The following is an 18554-nucleotide window of genomic DNA, read 5'->3' on the forward strand; positions in this document are numbered from 1 at the left end:
CTGAATAATATAGATGAATATAAATAGCATGTCTATGTATATGAATGATGCAGGGAATATCTTTAAGGTGGTACACGGCCGTGAAAAAGCACAGTAGTAATTAGCTGCGACATAATACATCCACTGTGGTCCTTCACTGAGCGGGGACATGTCCGCTGGCACTGAACCCCCGCTGGTCACCGCAGGGGAAGGGCACCCAAAGCCGAGGGGACCCCGGGAGCCGCGGTGGCAGCGGCCCGGCGCGGGAAGGGGGCATGAGGAGAGCCCGGCGGGAGGCTTGCGGGGGAGGGGGGTAACAGCACTCTGGCCAGCAGCGAGGGCACCTGCCCGCTCCCGAGGGGCTCTCCGCCCCGCCGCGGCAGGGCAGGCAGGGCAGGGCAGGGCAGGGCAGGGCAGAGCAGCCCGGCCGCCCCTCGGTGCCTCCCTCCGGCGGCGCGGGCGGGGCGCGCTGCGGGCCGCAGTCCCCGGCGGGAGGTTGTCATGGTTTCCCGGGTCACATGTATGCGAGGTTCCCTCGGCGCGGGGGGAGGAGGCGCCGCCGCCGAGCTGTCAGCGAGCCGCTGCCCCCCGCGGGCCCGCCCCCCGCCCGCTCCCACCTGCGCCGCCGCCGCCCGCCCCTTTCCCCGTTGCCCACGGGCGATCCGCCGGGCGCGCCTCGTCTCCGGGCTGCGGACCCCCGGCCCCCGCCGCCGCCCGCGGGCTCTCCCCCCCTCTTCCTCCTCCTCTCCCCTTCCCCTCTCCCTCCCCCTTCCCAGCCAGGCTGCGCCCCCCCGGCCGGCCCCGGCATGAGCATCTCCATCCCGGCGGGGCTGACGGAGCTGCTGCAGGGCTTCACTGTGGAGGTGCTGCGGAGCCAGCCCGGGGACCTGCTGGAGTTCGCCCTCCAGTACTTCGGGCGCCTCAAAGAGGAGGCGGCGGCGGCCAAGGCGGCGGCAGCAGCGGAGAAGGAGGCGAGCGGCCGCAAGGCGGGCACCCCCGCGTCCGGCCATGACAGGGGCAGCCAGCCGCGCCGGGCCCCCCTCGATGCCCGCGGGGTCAACTTCGTCGAGGAGCCCATGCAGACGGACTCCGAGAGCGGCGAGGAGGAGGAACGGCCACCGCCGCCGCCGCCGCCGCAGCAGTTCCCGGGTAAGGTTCCCCCGCCTCCGGTCGGGAAGCAGCGGGCAGGGCGGGTGGGCTCCCGCGGCTGCCCGGGCTCAGGTGGGGAGCGCAGGGCAGGGAGGGGGCTCCCGCTTCAGCGGCCTCACGGCTGCGCTCAGGTCCCGGCCATAGCCCCGGTGGGTCAGTGCGGGGCCGGTGCCGGCGGGACGTGAGGAGCACGGTGGCCGCGGTGACGGGAGCATGAATGGGGAGAGGCGGTAGCCGGGGCTGCTCCGCGGCCGCCGAACAAGGGAGCCCACGGGAGGTTTCCCGTCTCCCGCCGCAAACTTTCACCTCCCGGGCTTTTCCCTTTTGTTCCGGCAGCGCTGGATGTTGGGCACGCAGGTATCGCCAGCGTCCGCAGCTGTACTGCTTATATCGTATCGGTCTGTGATATTCCTAACAGGAGATCATATGTTTCCTTTTTCTAAGAGCACCAGAGAGCAAATCTACATTTTGTAATTAGTCCAGTGGTATGTCTACCTTAGAAAACACCTCTCATGGGCATGTTACTGTATGTACACGCTTGATAAAGCATTTCACATAGATGTACTCACGTGTTTCAAAAAGTAGAGCACAATTTAAAACATAATTTCTTCTTGAAAGCCAGGGTGAAATTTCCTACACGGTGGAAGGGCCTATGAAGCAAGTGTAGCCGTGAAGACAGCAAAGAACCTATGCGGTATCTTTGTGTTCGAGGGTAACACCTATCTGCACGCAGCTAATGATACCTTATCTTTGTGTGGCTGACAGGCTTTATTTAGAGAGGATGTCAATCCATCAGCCGGTCTGATTTACGGGACGAGTAGTAGCTGTTTTTGAAGGGTGTGTAGTGCTTGTCTTTGTGCTGCGAGCAGGCTAACCAAAGGGTCAGTCAGTACGGTTAGATGTGGAGATGTCAGTCAGTAAGGTTAGATGGGGAGGAGAAAGCGTCCAAGCACCTTTATTGTTAGCTTATTTTTTTGAGAATAGCTTGAAACTGAAGTGTATCTCATCACATCACTGAAGCATTCATCCCTCCAGGTCATGCTGGAGGTAGCTTTACTTAGCAGAGCACAGAAGCCAGCTGTTTGCTAGATGAATGTCAGTGCAGTTTTTGAAATAATGTCATATGTGCATTTTATCAGGAAAAAACGTAGATGTTTGAGAACTGGGTGAGTTTTCTAAATGCTTTATTTTACACCATAAGACAGCCGCCATTCTTTTCAACTGTTCTTTGCAGCTATACCATGTGCATTTAATGAGAATTTGAATCTGTCAATCAGGTTCTGCAGTGTTCGAGCTCAAAATTACCACATAAGTCTGATGATGTGAAATTAGTAAAAATCTGGAAATTTGCTGTCGTTGAAAACTGAAATGGTGATAATGTGGAAGAACAAATTATTATCTTAATTCACTAACACTAAACATGGTTTTCAAACGTGAATTACTGTAACACTAAACAGACTCTTTGGTGAATGGAGAACTGGAATGGTGAATGGAGGGAAGTGCAGAAACGTAGCCTGATTTATTAGTATGTAGTGTTATATATGTACAACTTTACAGGATGCATTGAGAAGCTTTCCAAGCTCTTCCAATGAATACCTGTAATCAAGATTCTCTTGATATTCTTTTTGTTGTGATTGTGAAGAAGAAAAGCCATTACTGTCAATATTTGCATTGAAATGTGCTAGAAGGACTTAGTTTAACTGATTGATATATTCATTTGACAAAAACCCTTTAAAATACCACATTTTTAAGCCTAATATGTTTTGAAAATTTAATCGTGTTATGGCCTGTAATTTCTGTCACTTGAAATAATTAACAATTAAAAGTAACAAAAATGTAAATATTTGTGAAACCATGTCGAGGGTGAATAGTAAGTTATAGTATATGATTACTAATGGTGTGCTTGTGTATGTGTGCATTGTGCAGGAGTACGTATTTTAAATTCAAATTTTATGTCTGCCCTGAATATGTATTCTTTTAAGGTAATGTAACAACGCATCCACTCAGTCTTTTGTTAATAAGTGGAGGCATAAAGGCTTGTATTCAAATCATTGTTCATGGGTTTAAATACCAATTAAAAAGCAAATTGCTTTTGTGCCTTTGCTTTCCATTTCTGTTAGTAGCAATTCTTGAATTTAAGGGGAGGGAGGGGAGAATTTTTTTCTTTTCATTTTTTTCTTTTGCTTTTATGAATAATCAGACTGCTTCTGTATAGTCGATTTGTCCTGTATGTATAACTGCTTTCATACAGGAGAGGAAAACATATTGAAGAAGTTTATAAGCAAATGTTAAAATAAAAACCTCTGTGAAGGAGCTCAGACCTGGTGGTGGTATCTTTTCTCTGTTAAAGCAGTACACTTGAAATGTCAAGCTGACTGTTCTTCAGTTAATTCAAACAGGACATTGTTGAGAGCTCCTTGCAAATTCTATTGTTTCCAACACCCCTCCCAACTTGTTTCTAAATACTTATAAGCACTGCAGTTGAACTCTTTGTCAGTGTTAGTTTTGTCCCTGAAATGCATTTCGGAAGGTACATCAGCATTATCCTGTTTCAGAAATGAGGAGCTCAGGCATAACCTGTGTTTAAAAGAAAAAACATATACTCAGGATTGAGTCGTATGTGAACCAAGAATTAAACTCTGTCCAGGTCTTCTGCTTTGTCCATTACATCAGTTGCAGAAATCGAATATAGGTAAAAGCAGTTACCTTGTCTGTAGGGAGAACTTTGTCCTATTGGTGTCATAGTTCTAAATTGTCACCTCTGATAAGGTGACGTCTGAAATGACATTCTTTAGGTTCAGAGCGCTTAGACCATCCCCTTTTGAATACACTGCTTAATTTGAGAATGATTTTTAGGTCTTCTAGTTGTGTTTTTTTGCAGGCTTGAAGTGCATATTGAGATTTGTTGCACTGTATCTGCAAAATTGGAAATGCTCAGTAGGTTGTTCTTTTACAAATAACTATACTTTTATCTCTACCACTTAAAATTTATTTTGATGGATAATAACCCATGTCATTTGTAACAGCTGTTTTTAAATATTTGCCGTAGCTAAAAATTCACATTTCATCTAGCTTTAATATGAATTAGTAGAGATGTTTTCAGAAGTCACATCGCTGTTCTCGAAACTAAAATACTGGTGCTGTATGTACCATTTGGCGTCACTGAGATTCTGTTTACTTTGATTTTCTTTTGTTTTACTTTGATTTGTTTTGGTGGTTTTTTTTCCTCCAATAGTGATGTAGTTTAACAGGAAAGTACTACAGCTATCCCTCTCCTCCCCCGTGTGCTTCTGTTGGTGTGTTGGTTGCTTTGAGTTCCTTCTCTGAAAACTTGATCTAGAAAATGCAAGTACATATCTCCGCTTCACCCACTGGTTATCTTAAATGAGATCACTGCTTAGATAAAACATATGTATTCTAGTTTACAACATCAATGTTAAAGGCCTGTCTTTATTTTAGTTCCTTTATTCAGTCTAAATTGCTTTACCTACATACTGTTCATGCAAATTTTGAAATAATAGGTAAATTGTAGAAACCAGAGCATTGGAAAAAACTTTGCACATAACCACATCCATGCCAGCTTTGTGATGATAAATCGGTTTTGTTAATCTTACAGTTTTCTTCCTGAAGTTATTCAAAACAAGAAAGCACTGAACCTTCCTGCAGGTCTGTCATGCAATGATAATGGATAGATTAGAGCAGTGGAAGAAGGCAATATAAAATTACATATAGGTGGTAGAAGGATATTGTTAAATCAGAGACCATGAAAAACATGTGAAGAAAAAAAAACCCCACGTGAGAAGAATTCACATGAGAAAACCATGTGAATTACTTAAAAAAGTGGATATACGAATTAAAATCTGGGTTATGATGGATAGTGTCTGAAAGCATTACTATTGAATATATGCTTAGCCAGCTTAAGGAATGAAGTTTTATTAATTTCTACAGTCACTCATCTGAAATAGAAAAAGAAAGCAAGCATTATTTGTGTGGTTATAAGGACAAACCTACTCAGACCCAGCTTTACAGTGGATGCAGTTTAGAGAAGAGAATTTTCCAGTAACAGGCGAGTACCCTGAGAGTGAGTGAGCATGACATTGTTGGTGCACTCCTTGGCAAGGCTTTGGACTGTATCTCCTTGCAGTTTTCCAGGCTGTGGCCACTGTGAGTCAGAGTATAGTGTGTGTAAGACACCATTCAGGATTGGGAAGAAGACGCTTTCTGGGAGGAAAAAGTATTTTAGCTGTGTTGATGGGTACCTTGCTGGTTCAGTGGGCCTTGGTGGTCAGGGGATGGCTACTGGATGCTCTCATACACTCAGTCACAAAACCACAGCGCTTTCAATCCTTGCTGTAAATCTTCAGAACAATAGAGCTTCTTGAGACAACATTTTCCCATATTTTTGACAGGAGCAAGCTAAAATATTTCTGCTAGCAGTTACTTTAGAAAGCAAACCTGAGCAAGTTGGCAGTTTATGCTTTATTCAGGTTGGGAGAATTGCAGTCCAAAAATTTAGTTTGACAAAGTTATAAGCAACTTGAACTGTGAACTTGTAATGGGTAGCCTTTATAGTAAGGAGTATGGTTCTCTCTCAGATGTGCATATTTTGTGATTGTAGATGAAAAGCATACTTTTGCTATAACGTCTTTAAAAAAAAAAGTTTGTATTAAGAACTTAGTTGAAATGATAGCAGCCTCCAATCCAATGTATATATGTATTCCTGCTCAAAACCAAAGCATGCATGGGTGAAGGTGTCTCTGCTGGCTATCATTTTGTTAAAGTTTATGTCTGTGTATTTAAGAGAAGCAGGAGAAAATTCCTAAGACCTAAGGACATGAAAGTAGTAGAACTATACCAAAAACATTTGAAATAATCTCCAGCTTCCTTTTTCTCTAAAGAAACAACTCAAAACTGATTTTGGCTGACTGTTCAGCTCAGAAAATGACACCACCATTAATTCAGTGAGTATAGGAAGACATAAAATTTTGTTGGCATGAGTTTGTAATGACTGCATTATGAATAGTAAGGTATAAACAGTGTCAGTACTAACATTTGTACACCACCATTCTGTTTCTTGCATGTATCACATCTGTTTTAAAGGAAAATTGGCATTCCTCAAGAATGCTCTAGGAGTTTTGTGTCACTTGCTGACTTTGGTTCAGTTTCCCAAAGAAACCTTACATTTTTTATTCCCTGTATTTATTCCTGTTCATGCACTTACATGAATGGAAAAAACAACTGCTTTTTATTTTAAGTGAACAGAATAAAGATCTGTCTGTGGACACTAAGAAAGTGCCTGTTTTTAGAATGTACTCCTATTGAAGTTATGAAAACCAACATAGCAGCCTAGCGTTTTAACTTTCACAGAGGTACATCTTGCATCTGTCAGTAAGTCAAGCTTGGTTTAAAATGTGTATCTCAGGCTTTATCCCCAGTCTGTTAGGCAAAGGTATTGCGTTCTGTCTGGTAGGAACCATCACTCTGAGGGAAGCCTACCTTAAATAGTCAAATCTCTGCAGACTTACTGGCCTTAGCTGCTCCTGTAAATCTGGAACATGTGGTTTCGAAATCGCACATTTAGGTCACAAGGTACAGATTAATCAAGGTACAGGCTGCTGCCCCACTTCTGGCTTTCCAATATTAAAGACGACCTCTACATTGGGAAATTTCATTTGTCAGACAGTGATGAAAGAAACAAGAAGGCAAGGTGAAAGGCAGGACATAGAGGTAGGAGAGGAGTCAGTGTGTGGTAAGGCAAATGCAAAGGAGGAGCAGAAGGAAGGAGGAGGGACAGAACTGAAGTGAGGGGAAGAAGATAAAACAATAGAGAGCACATGTGAGAGAGAGAGCATTAAGTTCTCTGCTCTTATTTTCTTTACACAGGTATAGCCCTGCTCTCCTCATGTATACATCCCAAATTTATGTCTTGAATTTTCTAATGAAATTCTGTTTGGCTTATAAATGTATTTCAGCAGACCATAAATGTAAACTTAAGCTAAAATTAGTGGTCAGTGCATTGTATGAAATGTGAACTGGGTCACCTGATGCTGAGAGAGCTTTAAAATATTTTGACATGGTCATCTGTCATATTATCATGTCTGGAGACTCATAACACATATATTCTAATGAGCATGTATTCTAATGAAAGCTTCAACTTTTTTTTGGTGGAGAATCCAGATTGTTGTCAACCATTTTCTGTGTCAAAAAATAACAGTAATGGTCATTGTCAAGGAAGTCAATAGGCATGAGGGTACAGCTGCAGTCTTCATAGAGACTTGACATGGTTTTGGTGCCAGTGGAAAAACGAAATATTGAATAGTAAGTAACAAACACTTTGTGAAATGTCCCTTTTTTAGTGCTTAATAAAAACCAAAGTGGTTACTTCACCAATTATGATTTTAATGCCTTAAAGTCATGCTATAGGAAAACTATTTCCACTCCAGGTTTGAGCTCTTCTTTTGAGCTTCAAGTAAACGTAATTATAGAGAAGATTTGGTGCTTTAAAAAGGTGAGTGTTTTTTAAAAAGTGAATGAAGGAGGGAGAAGGCTTTAAGAAAAAAGAGCCATTTAAAATGCCTCTGTGTTCTCTGCTGCTGGAATGAGTCTTGACGTACATGAATTAGAAGAGGTGATTTTACTAGGGATGATACAGTATAAATTAAGACTGATAAATGTAGGTTGTTATTTGGATGTGGGTGCATAGAAAATGAAGTCCATGTATGTATGAGTTACTATGTGCTAAGTACATCTGTTAAAAGAAATATGCACATCTATAAGTAGATATTACCACCGTAAACATCCATCAGTTACGGTATTGTCTGAAAGCAGCCTTATGAGAATTCTAAAGGAAATAATCTATTTCTTTTTTTCTTTGGGACATTAAATGATGACACAGACAGCTCTAGATAGCTTGATGTAGAGGTTTTATCCTGAAAACCCTTATCCTTTCAGGGAACCCTTTAAGTCTAACCGTTCATTCATTCTGCAGGAATGATAATGTGTTTACTTCATGGAACTGGACAGGATGTTCTTACCATGAATTTTGATCATGACAAGTAACTACAAATTTTGGGTTTATTTATTTTTTTTTCTTTATAGAATAAGTTTTTGTTCTGTAGATCAGTTTTCAGTCATAGTACTAAAGATGTTGAAGAGGGTGAAGTTTGGCTCTGAGTGTTCTTTGTTTTGACTTCATTTTTTACTTTTCTAATTGATTGGTGTTATTACATTTTTCCTTCCAAGAAAGGCTTCATGTTTGTCAATTCTTTTTTTCATGTAAAAATTTGAAGAGCTCTATTTCAAGTTTTTGTGCATTTGGTGATAAAAATAGCAGAAGTACTCACACAGAATTTCTATTTGCAGTCTCTAGGCAGTGTAATACATGAATCCAAATTTAAATTGATACAGGAAGTAACCTAGAAGACATACATCTTTGGGGCTACATAAAAAAGATTATGATAATCAAATGTGCAGTACCTCATTCAGAATTTTAAATGATACCATGTCACACAAAAAAGTGGGAGATCTGAAATGAAGGGGGATGTAGACAGACAAGGGTGACTGAAGTGAATGGGAGTAAAATGCACGTCGCAGGCACAAGGTATCCACAGAGTGAACTGAACAACAGCCGTATGGCAGTTTGCCATCCTTTCCATGAAAGGCATCCTTTTAGCATTGCTGCTCAGAAAAGTAATTTACAGACCACAGATAAAATGAGGAAATGCTAAGGAATGAAACAATACAAAAAGATCCAAATTTTAATTTAGTCAGCATTGCCTTATTGTACTATAACACCCTGGGTAATGGAAGGTAGAGTGGTAAAAAACACGCTGTAACAACAGAAAGTGTTCCTCACTTGTATGTTTGCCTCTTAAATTGCTCTGCTTAATGATATTAATATTTAAAGCAGGAATTTGAAGCTGAGAGCTTGAGCAGGTAAAAGCTGATAATGAGAATAGCTTTCTTACACGTACTGTTCCAGTTATTTGACTAAAGTGGTTTTTGTAAAGCTGGGCTAAAAGGGCCAATTAGTAAATATTATGAAGACTTCCCTAATGGAGGGACTAGAAAATTGCTTTATAAAATAGATTTTGAGAGCAGTAACATGATATTTCCTGCTCAGAGTTGTTCCAGATACCATTTTGCTTGTATAAAGATCTTTTTAACAGCATCAATCCCTTCTGAATCCCTGTGATGAAAATGTAAAACGTGTTTTTACAAATAGTGATAGGCTCTTCATAGTACAACTTTTTAGCAGACATGTCTATTGTAAAACATACCAGACAGGAAGAAAAGAAATCCTTACCCAGTACTGGAAAGAAAACATTCCTTGCAAAGGCTCAGTATAGACTATAAATAAAAGATGTACAGAATCCTCAGTGTTGGGATGAATACAAGCTGGAATAAAGTGTAAACGTTCAGACTTGTAAGGCTGAGAGCACAGGCTGAAAGGTTTGGTGTTTTCCCATTCTGATTTCAATGATAGATTTGCAATGCAAGTGTGAAAAATAAAATCCATTGCCCTAAGTTGTAAGTCATTTGTAATTGTTGCAGGGTATGGACTAACTTGATCTCAAGCTGTCTGCGAGAGCATTGTTGTGGCCTTTTTTTGGATGACCCCACAAATGAGTATATGTTATCACAGCATCGATCTGGTCCTTCTGACTTTTTTTCCCGTTACTTTCAGCACTAAACTTTTTCCCTTTTCGATCCTCTTTCTGAAGCTGCAAAGCTTCATTGATGCTTAAGGAACTCCACAGTTAGGCCAGTAATTGCCTTTGGTAAAAAGTGCGGACTAATGTCACAAGTCCTTGAAATAGGTGTTGATCAAGAAATGGTGAAGTCTTGCTTTTTAAGGTTTGGCAAATGAATGTCTACAAGCCAGTAAGTTTGTTTAAACATTCTTCCTGGATTAACAGTGGTTAAGAGCTTTAATGACAAAAGCTATCTAATGAAGAGCTGGGGTTGTCCTGAGATTTCTTGTTCTCTTCAAAAGAATTTTTGTGATACTCATCACACAGTCAGAAACAATTCAGATGTGTATTATAGACATACGTTAAAATTTTCTTAAGGCATTAAACACAGTGTTTTCTACCATTCTAATAAAACCATTTTTTCATCATGAATGACTTTTGAAAAATGTAGGTTCTCAATAATAGACACTATTAAACATTACAGGGACAGATTTTTTTCTTTTTTCCCCCCAGTTATGCCCAATTTCTGTTGAAATTGAGGAGCTAGGATCCAGAACCTTTATAGGTATGCTTCCTCATGAGTCTTTTTAGTACTAGACCCACTCATAATTTTATTTTTAGTTCTGATTCTTTTTTCTTCATTTTTAATGCGTAATGTTTTCTCTTTCCAGCCATTTCGTTCAATACCTTTGAGTAATGTTCATGCATCTTTCTCTAAAAGCCATCTTTAGCTGATAATTTATCTGTCTCTACTGGTTTTTAATAGGTACTCAAAACATGAGAAACTCTGATCTAGCCTTTGCTACTACATTATTTAAGCATTTGTGAGGTAATTTAAATATAAAGTTAACAGCCTTCCTTCCTTCCTGTTGCCTCAGCCTACAGGAAATATTATTTAATGGCTAATGCATGTATAAAAATTGGTATGAAAGGAGATAGATGGTTATTTATTCTTAGATACTACTAACTTCAATTCCTGGCAAAAAATTTTCTGCAGTATTTATCTGCATGTCTCCTTTGCTAATCTGTCAGTTTTGTCCTTCTGCTGGAATGTAGCTGCTGCTGGTAGTTGAGGTGGGAGTAGATGTAGATTCATTTCCATTATCCACCTTGCAACAAGAAGTATTTTGTTCTTCTGGTTTTGCTTTCTCAGGAACACTAATAAAATGGAGTCTTTGTATTAAGTGCACCCTGGTTTGCTTTCTAACTGGAAGATATTGTCATAGGAATATGGCACATCTGTAATTATTTCAGGTTATGGCCTTATAAAATTGAAAAAAGAGAAACAATGTCATGCCTTCTTTACATGCGTCCTTCAAATCATTGCTTTTGGCACAGATGTAGGCTTTGGGATGTATAAGGAGATTGGGAAGTCTTGGGATCTTGGTAAGTCTCAATCGAAGAACAGTTTGAGCTTGTGAGAGGAAAGTATGCTTCCATGCAAACTTGTAGGTGTTTGTCCTCTCATTTTGTCTTTGGGGACTTGTGCGAGTGTGGCACAGCCTCTAGAGTAAAGTTTCTTAATGTGAATTTCTGTAAGCACTGCTAGAAAGACCCAACTTCCATGCTACTGTCAAAATTGGATGTCATTGATCCATTTCCACCAAAGAGAGGGTTTTTGTGGGGAAGTTATATGGAGCACAAGAGTAATTGCAGTGAGTTGTAACCTACTTCTTCCATCTCTATGGTTTTTTTTTATTTGCTATAAGATCTTTTCTCATGCAGTGCATTAAAAAAAAACAACAAACAAAACAGAAGAAACAAATGGGAACAAGAGTAACAGCATTCCTGTTTTTCACCTTTTGTTGTTACGAGTGTATAAAGTGTTTTGTTTTCCTTTTTTTGCCTTTTGCAGTATGTGAAGTTAAGAAGGTTGCTTGACCTGCTGTGTATACAGAAGCTCAATCAGCGGCTAACATCCATTTCTGTTGTTTTGAGATAAAGGCTTATTTGCAGTTCTGCTTGACTGTAATGGAAGATAAATCACAGCAATGTGTGTGATCACACTTCTCAGTCGAAAGGAGGCAGGTTGACATTTACAGTTGTAGCATGACACTTGCTGTCTTCATAGCTGTAACACCAGATAATGGAAGATAATCTGGAAGTGAATTGAAGGAAGATGCATGTGTAGGCCTTTCAGAAGAAGAGGGAAGTTCTCTTGGACCCACATCATTGTAGTGATCTTGGAGTCAGCCTGTATCTCCTTGGGTTCTTACTGGAACATATGTTCTTATGTTAGAATTTTTTGTGTGTGTCAAACTCTGGAAGAATTCTGTCACTGTAGCATCTGAATCATTGACAGAATCAAAACAAAGCATACAAATGAGCTTCAAAAAAGAAATGTCCTTAAATCCTACAGGTTAAGGAGCCTGTTAGTGCTTCTCTCTAATAACGCAGGCCATTTGTTACCTCTTCTGGCTCAGAGGTGACAAAACCAGGGCCCTTTTTGGGGGGCTGGTGCATTGTCCCTGTGCTGGGCAGGAGCTGGCTGGACCCCAGCAGGGCATCATGCCACTGGGGTGGGGAAATTCAACCACTGAGCAATGTTATTTTTGTTCTTCTCATGTGCTTAGAGTTTTCTGTACTTTTCTGAGGAAGGAGTTACCATTCATGGCTGTGGTAGAAGTCAGTACGTTGCAATCTGATGTCTCACCTTCAACATTTATTATTCTGATGTTTTATTTGCTGAAGCTGTTAGGCAGTTGCTTGTGAAGAACTAGTAAAGCTGACCACACAGCGCTGAACACAGACTGGCACTTGCCTTTTGTTTCTTGAAATCATAGTGTAAAAATCATAGTGTGAAGTTATTCCTGCACTCTTGTTGGTTGCTATATGTTCAGTCCAGTTGGGGTAAAACCAAAACAAAACATGTTTTATGGCCAGAATGAGCCAGTTGGTGGATAGCATGGAGTGTGTGTCATAGTCTTGCAACATTTAGTTTTATTCAGGAAGTGCATTACAAAAGGTACATTACAGTGTTCGGACAGGGGCAGGACCTGAGTATCTGGTTCAGAGCCATCTACTACTGGTGTTCAGAGCTGCCTACTGCTGATTAGCTGGTGGGCAGGCCAAATGGGGCAGTCTAGTGCTGAATTTATGTGACCTTTCCTCCATGATAGGTATGAGTTTGCTATCGGCTACTAAGTTTCACAAATGAATAGGATATTCTTCCCTTTGAGGTTTTCTTCATTGTTAAATTTAATTGAAATTGTTCCAAAGCTGGCAAGAACAATCAGACAGATAATGTAGTGGTATAAACTTTTCCGTGAACCAAGGCAAAAGAATTCAAGCAGGAAGCTGTTTTCTTGAAATGAGGTAGTTACTACTGACAGCAATAAATAGCAACAGAGCATTCAATAGCCCCTATTATTGCTTTTTCAAAAGGAATTGGTGTATCACTTTTGAAATGAAATTACTCTTTCTCGTTTCCAGTGTTTGAATGGTTTAACCTGAAACTAATTTAAAATTGAGTGGTCAGGTTCTGTGGAAGCCCACTCTTTCTTCCCAAGTATTAAAAATAGAAACATAATTGCTATGACACTTATGGCAGTTACCTGTTACTGTAACCAACACTCAGAAAGTAATAGGAGTCTGGTTGTTGCTGAAAAGTATTTCTTTGATTTTCTTTTATGTTTTTATTTGGAAAATGTACAATGTTCAGAATATAAACATATGCACTGTTTTAAAAATGTAAAGGCAGAGCCAAGAAGATTTATGCATTCATTCCGGAAACTGTACTTTATATTTACTTCTGGCTAGGAACTGACATTGTTTAGCTTGTGTTCTGCATTCCAGGAGAAAACAGTTTATAGAGTTGTAGAACTACCCCCCTTTTTTAATTATTTTTTTAATTTTTTTAGGTGAAGTGATGAATTTAGCTTTCATCTCAGTGTTAAGAGCTTTTTACTGAGTACGTCTTAGGTAGTAATGTTCATTTTCTCTATAAAACTAGCTTCATACTTTTTCTTGCACAAATTGTGTATTAGAGATTCAACAGTTGCAATGTTTTCTGAAGATAGCTTCTCTTAGTATAGTTTGTGTTTGACATTGGGTTTGTGTTTATAGAGTGAGGGTCTGAATGCATAAAACTGATCATAGTTTAGGGAGTGGAAAGAAGGTGGAAGTTTTGTCGTCTTTCATTGGAAAGTCATGCAATTCCAGTTAGACTGTGCGATGAAACTTGCCACTGGATATTAAAACTGTCACTTTTGTCTATTTATCCTTACAATTTTAAGATCGTGATACAGGAACACCTACAGGGCTTATGGAACTACATGCTTTGGAAAATACATACATATCTATTTTTATAGGCTGGCCTGATGAAGCACTTATGGTCTGTCAAGGTAGTGATAAACACATTTTTGAATGAGTGTGTGTGGCGCAGTATAGTAACTGAGGGCAACTTTTCCCATATCCTACCAGTCATAAAAGATACTTAAAAATCATGGAAAAAAAATTATTTAAATACTCTGTGGGTGTGAATGAAATCCACAAGAGAAAGGAATTTGGACTGAAGGCTAAGGTTTGGTCTTTCTAATCTCATCCAGGTTGGACAGAGCCTTGAGCCACGTGGTTTAGGGCAAGGTGTCCCTGCCCATGGCAGGGGGGTTGGAACTAGATGATCTTAAGGTCCTTTCCAACCCTTACGATTCTATGATTCTATGATTCTATCCCTTGATAATCACCCTTAAAGAAGAATGATCCAGTAATTAACAGTAGGGCTCTTGAGAGTTAAAACAAATGGGGTTAGATCTCCATGCGCGTCACAGACTTGCTGTGTGCCTTTGAGTAGTTTGCTCTGTATGCCTGAGCACACACTGTAACTTGGCAAAATGGAATACTTGCCATCCCCATCTTGTCAGTAGCAGTATGTGTGTGAAGGGTTGTGAGGGGCTCATATAGTGTTGTTTGCCTGCAATAGCTCAAAAAACCTCTAGTATCTAGAGTCCAGGGCCCAGCTGATGCTAGAATTTAAGATATTTTTGTCTGATGCATCATTTTTTTCTGGTTGAATGTAGAAAATAATGGATTTATTTGTCACTCAAATGTGCAGGAATACCTGAATAATCAGCAACATTCGTGTAAACAGAGGAAACCTATGTGGCCTGTTTAGGCTACAAAGTTTGGCTATAAAAGGAGTACCAAAACTGAGAAAGCTTTAGTGAATTTTGCCATTGTCCTACATAGATTATATCTGGGCCAGCTTGCCTTCTTCCAGATTTTGTCATAGGAGAGTGCTGGTAAGGTTGTTGATAACTATAATACTGTGCTCTAATGAAAGAAGAGCATATTCCCAAATGGAGATGAACTCAGCTAAGGCAGTGTGGGAGCAGAGCCTCAGGGCAGGCTGGGGATGGAAACTCTGTATGAGCCTGAGTAGGAGGGAGCAGGAAAAGGCAAAGCCAGAGGCAGCCCCAAAAGGGATTGGCTGTTGCAGGGAGTGGAACATGTTGGAAGTGGCCTTGGGTAGCTATATCCCCAACAGCCAGTCCTTTCTGACCAGAGCAGACCACCACAAGCGCAACCTTACATGAAGCAAATGCAGAACTATCTTGCCTGTATACTGAAGAGATTGCGTTGCTCGATATTCCTAACTCATGCTGCCATTTACCAAATTGTTTATACAACAGACACTTTGTGGTTATTAATATGGACCTCTGCATATAACCACCACATTAAACCATGTGTTCTTGTGGTCGCAATTAACATGAAGGTCACATCCAGGCCCAGCTTATAAAGGGTGAATAAATTTTTGCCCTGTGTCGGTGTTTTTAAAACCAGAAAGTTGTCCTTGTTTGTGATTTTTATTTTTTTAGTCTACTAGATAGGACAAAAAGTAGAATTACTTTTTCTTGTCCAAAATAATTTTTAAAAGAAAAATCAGGAGGAATCCTCATCTTCGCTTCTAGTAACCTAATGTGGTTGCTGGGGATATAAGTTAAAAGTAAAGTTTATCATAAGCTTATGAAGTGGAGTGTCCTTTAATTTCAGAAACCTGCTGAAGCAGTCTAATTATTTTTATATATATATTTTTAGAAAGCAAGGAAGAAATGTTAGAAATTTGCAAGTAATTTACAGAAATTTTTTTTTTTTTTTTTTTTCTGTTGAGAGTATAATTTAAAGCATGCACATTCCAGTAAGTTGGAAAAGAAACTCTAGCTTATCTTTGTGGACACTTGAATATCCAGACCAATAGGTCAGAGTCAGGAGTCTTACCTGCTTTTTAGCATGCTTGTTTGCACATTGACTTGGCTTCAGGAGAAGAGCTTTTACTGTTTGCCTTTGGAATATAGGATGGCCTGAAGAATAGGGCATTTTCATTTTTTTCCAAATGTGTGGGTTCCTAGTCTGATATGCAACCGGTCAATCAGATTCATCCCTTAGTTTTTGTTTCTCCCTTTTTGATGCGGTCTTGACCTTTTCTGTTACCTGCTCTAAATGAAATAGAATTTCTTGAAAGGCAGTGAAGGTTGGGGGAGGACACTAGACAGGGCAAGTAGCGCTTCATTAGACACAGAGTAAAGAGTTTTTGACATGGTTTCAAAGCAGAGTCTAAGCAAGAATCCAGATCTCCATCTGCATCTGTTGGTTTGCCTTTATTCTGTTTCTATATACTTCCCCGCTCAGTACTCAAATCTCAAATTATCTGCCCAGATAGGTAACTGTAAATAGACATCATGAAAATGTGTGTTGGACTTCTTGGGTGGGTCTAAAGAGAAGAGATCTTTGGGTCATGACCACATACATTAGTTATGATTGGTTTTAGCTGTATTTCAGGTAATGATGTGTCATTATCAAACGTAATTTTGCTAGGGAATACAAACTGGGAGTACAGTAGGTTGTTTTTTGTTTTTTTTTTTAAAGCCCTTTGGTGGAAGACCATTATTTCATGCCAAGAGTTATTTCACTGCCTGATGACTAATCAGCTCATTGGAGAGTTTTGTTATCAAAAGTCATGGAAAGTTGGCCTCTGGTAGGAATCTCACAGATAGTTACTGAAGGAAGTCAGGACAATGTTCTCAAGCTTTGCTAGCCAGAATGAAATGGGAGTGAAAGTGACTGTGATGCCAAAGTTTACTTACAACAGATGCAACTTTTCAAACGCTGCCCAAACTTTGAGCAAAATGGAGTAGCACTGAAAAATCCACTATTCACCATTACTAGACATTTCTGAATGTGATCCGCAAGTAATGGAACCATTAGACATAATGGGGTTTAATTTTACGTCATCTCATAGAATGCTTTTAATGCTACTGCATTGTAAGAAGAAAACAAACAATACAAAGTAGATCTTTGTGCAATTTGGGAGGTGCCATTTGTAAGATGTGCAGTTGGCATCCTTCTGGGTAACAGAAACACGTTAGATAATGGTCTTTGCTTACATAAGTTTCTGCAGCTCTTTTGGCATCATTGACAGGATGATGTATCTACGTGGTGGTCCTTTGTGAGGTTCTTCAGCAATAGGGAGAACAACAATTTGGTTTATTGCAAGTCGTGGTATATCATAGTTGATGATTTTTGCCATTGTCTGCAGTCATTCAGTTGGTCTGGCACACTGCACGATGTCTTCAGTAGCACCTGCATTACTAGTGCCATTTCGACAGGCTAGTGTGCAGCATGTGAAGATTTGTGGAGTCACTTAGGTATTGCTGTCACCGAGGCTTCTTTGGTGGCCTTCTTTACCTCCATCCTTGACTCATGAAGCCACTCATGAGGCCAACCTGAATCCTGCCTGGGATCTCTGTAGTTAGTGCATCATCAGTAGTCCTGTGGATGTGGATAGAGATTTTGACTGTCTAAAAGGGAAAGATAGAGGCTTGTATTATTAAAGGTGAATCTGTATCCCAGTTTCTCCCTGGAGTCATGCTTGCAGGAGTAAATGAGAGCAGATGTTGCAAGCGTACCAAAAGCCTGTGTTGAAGCAAGTGCAGCCACCAGCACCAGTCATGCTTCGATCACTTGCCCCTGAGAACTGGAAGAGCAAAATCATGAAGCATGCTCTGGCTAACAGCTTCACCATAATCCCTGACAGCTGCTTGCAGTAATTTAGCATGGCACATATATGGGAAGCGAACAGTAAAATCCTGTTTCTTTTCTCACTCCTTCTCACTCTTCTCTCTCTCCCTCCTTTCTCTTCTTCTATCTTTAGTTCAACCTGTCAAATCTCAACGCTCTAGTTTTTGGTAGCCCAGGCTTTTATGCTGCTGGTGCTAAGCCTGCAGCCTAAGACTACAGGGATTTACTAGAAACAGAAAAACAAACCCCCAGAATATCCCAAACCCATTCTCAGAAACTGCACTCTGATCTTGGGACCTGAGCTTGAGGAAGGTGTCAGCCACCAAATTAAGTGACCCCAGCGGACGTGCTCCTAGCTGGCGGGAGGACACTGGAGCTTTTTCATTTTGTTTTTGTTTCACTAAGTGGCTTGGTTGGCTGCCAGGGAATGGACAGTTTGTCTAATGATGGGGAGTATGTTATTTGTAGGCTGTTAAACCAGTGAGACATCTGACCAGGAAATGGCCGATATGCTATGCCTGTGGACTGTTAGATGTTTCATCAGTCAGGAAGCACCATCCTGCTGTCAGTATCATCAGCAAGCTTCTTTTATGTGGTAGGAATGAAGACAGAATAGTGCTCAAGTGCTTCTCTTTTTGGTCATGACTTCTATTTAGATGCTTGTGTATACTTTTTTGATCGTGTGTTGAGGTTTGTTTTGTTGTTGTTCTTTTTTGA

At 40.6% G+C, this 18554-nt stretch overlaps 1 protein-coding gene across 1 annotated transcript in view; it reads left to right on the forward strand.

The window, feature by feature from the left end:
* Positions 1–522: 522 nt before the first annotated feature.
* The window catches only part of PRKAR2B (protein kinase cAMP-dependent type II regulatory subunit beta), an 84504-nt gene continuing 66472 nt past the window's right edge, over positions 523–18554 (forward strand). The window contains exon 1 of the mRNA XM_030479812.2: positions 523–1128. Within this exon, the coding sequence (XP_030335672.1) occupies positions 786–1128 (343 nt within the window). The 5' untranslated portion in view covers positions 523–785. The remainder of the gene's footprint in view (positions 1129–18554) is intronic.

Source organism: Strigops habroptila, chromosome 3, assembly GCF_004027225.2.
Source record: "Strigops habroptila isolate Jane chromosome 3, bStrHab1.2.pri, whole genome shotgun sequence".
NCBI lineage: Eukaryota > Metazoa > Chordata > Aves > Psittaciformes > Psittacidae > Strigops > Strigops habroptila.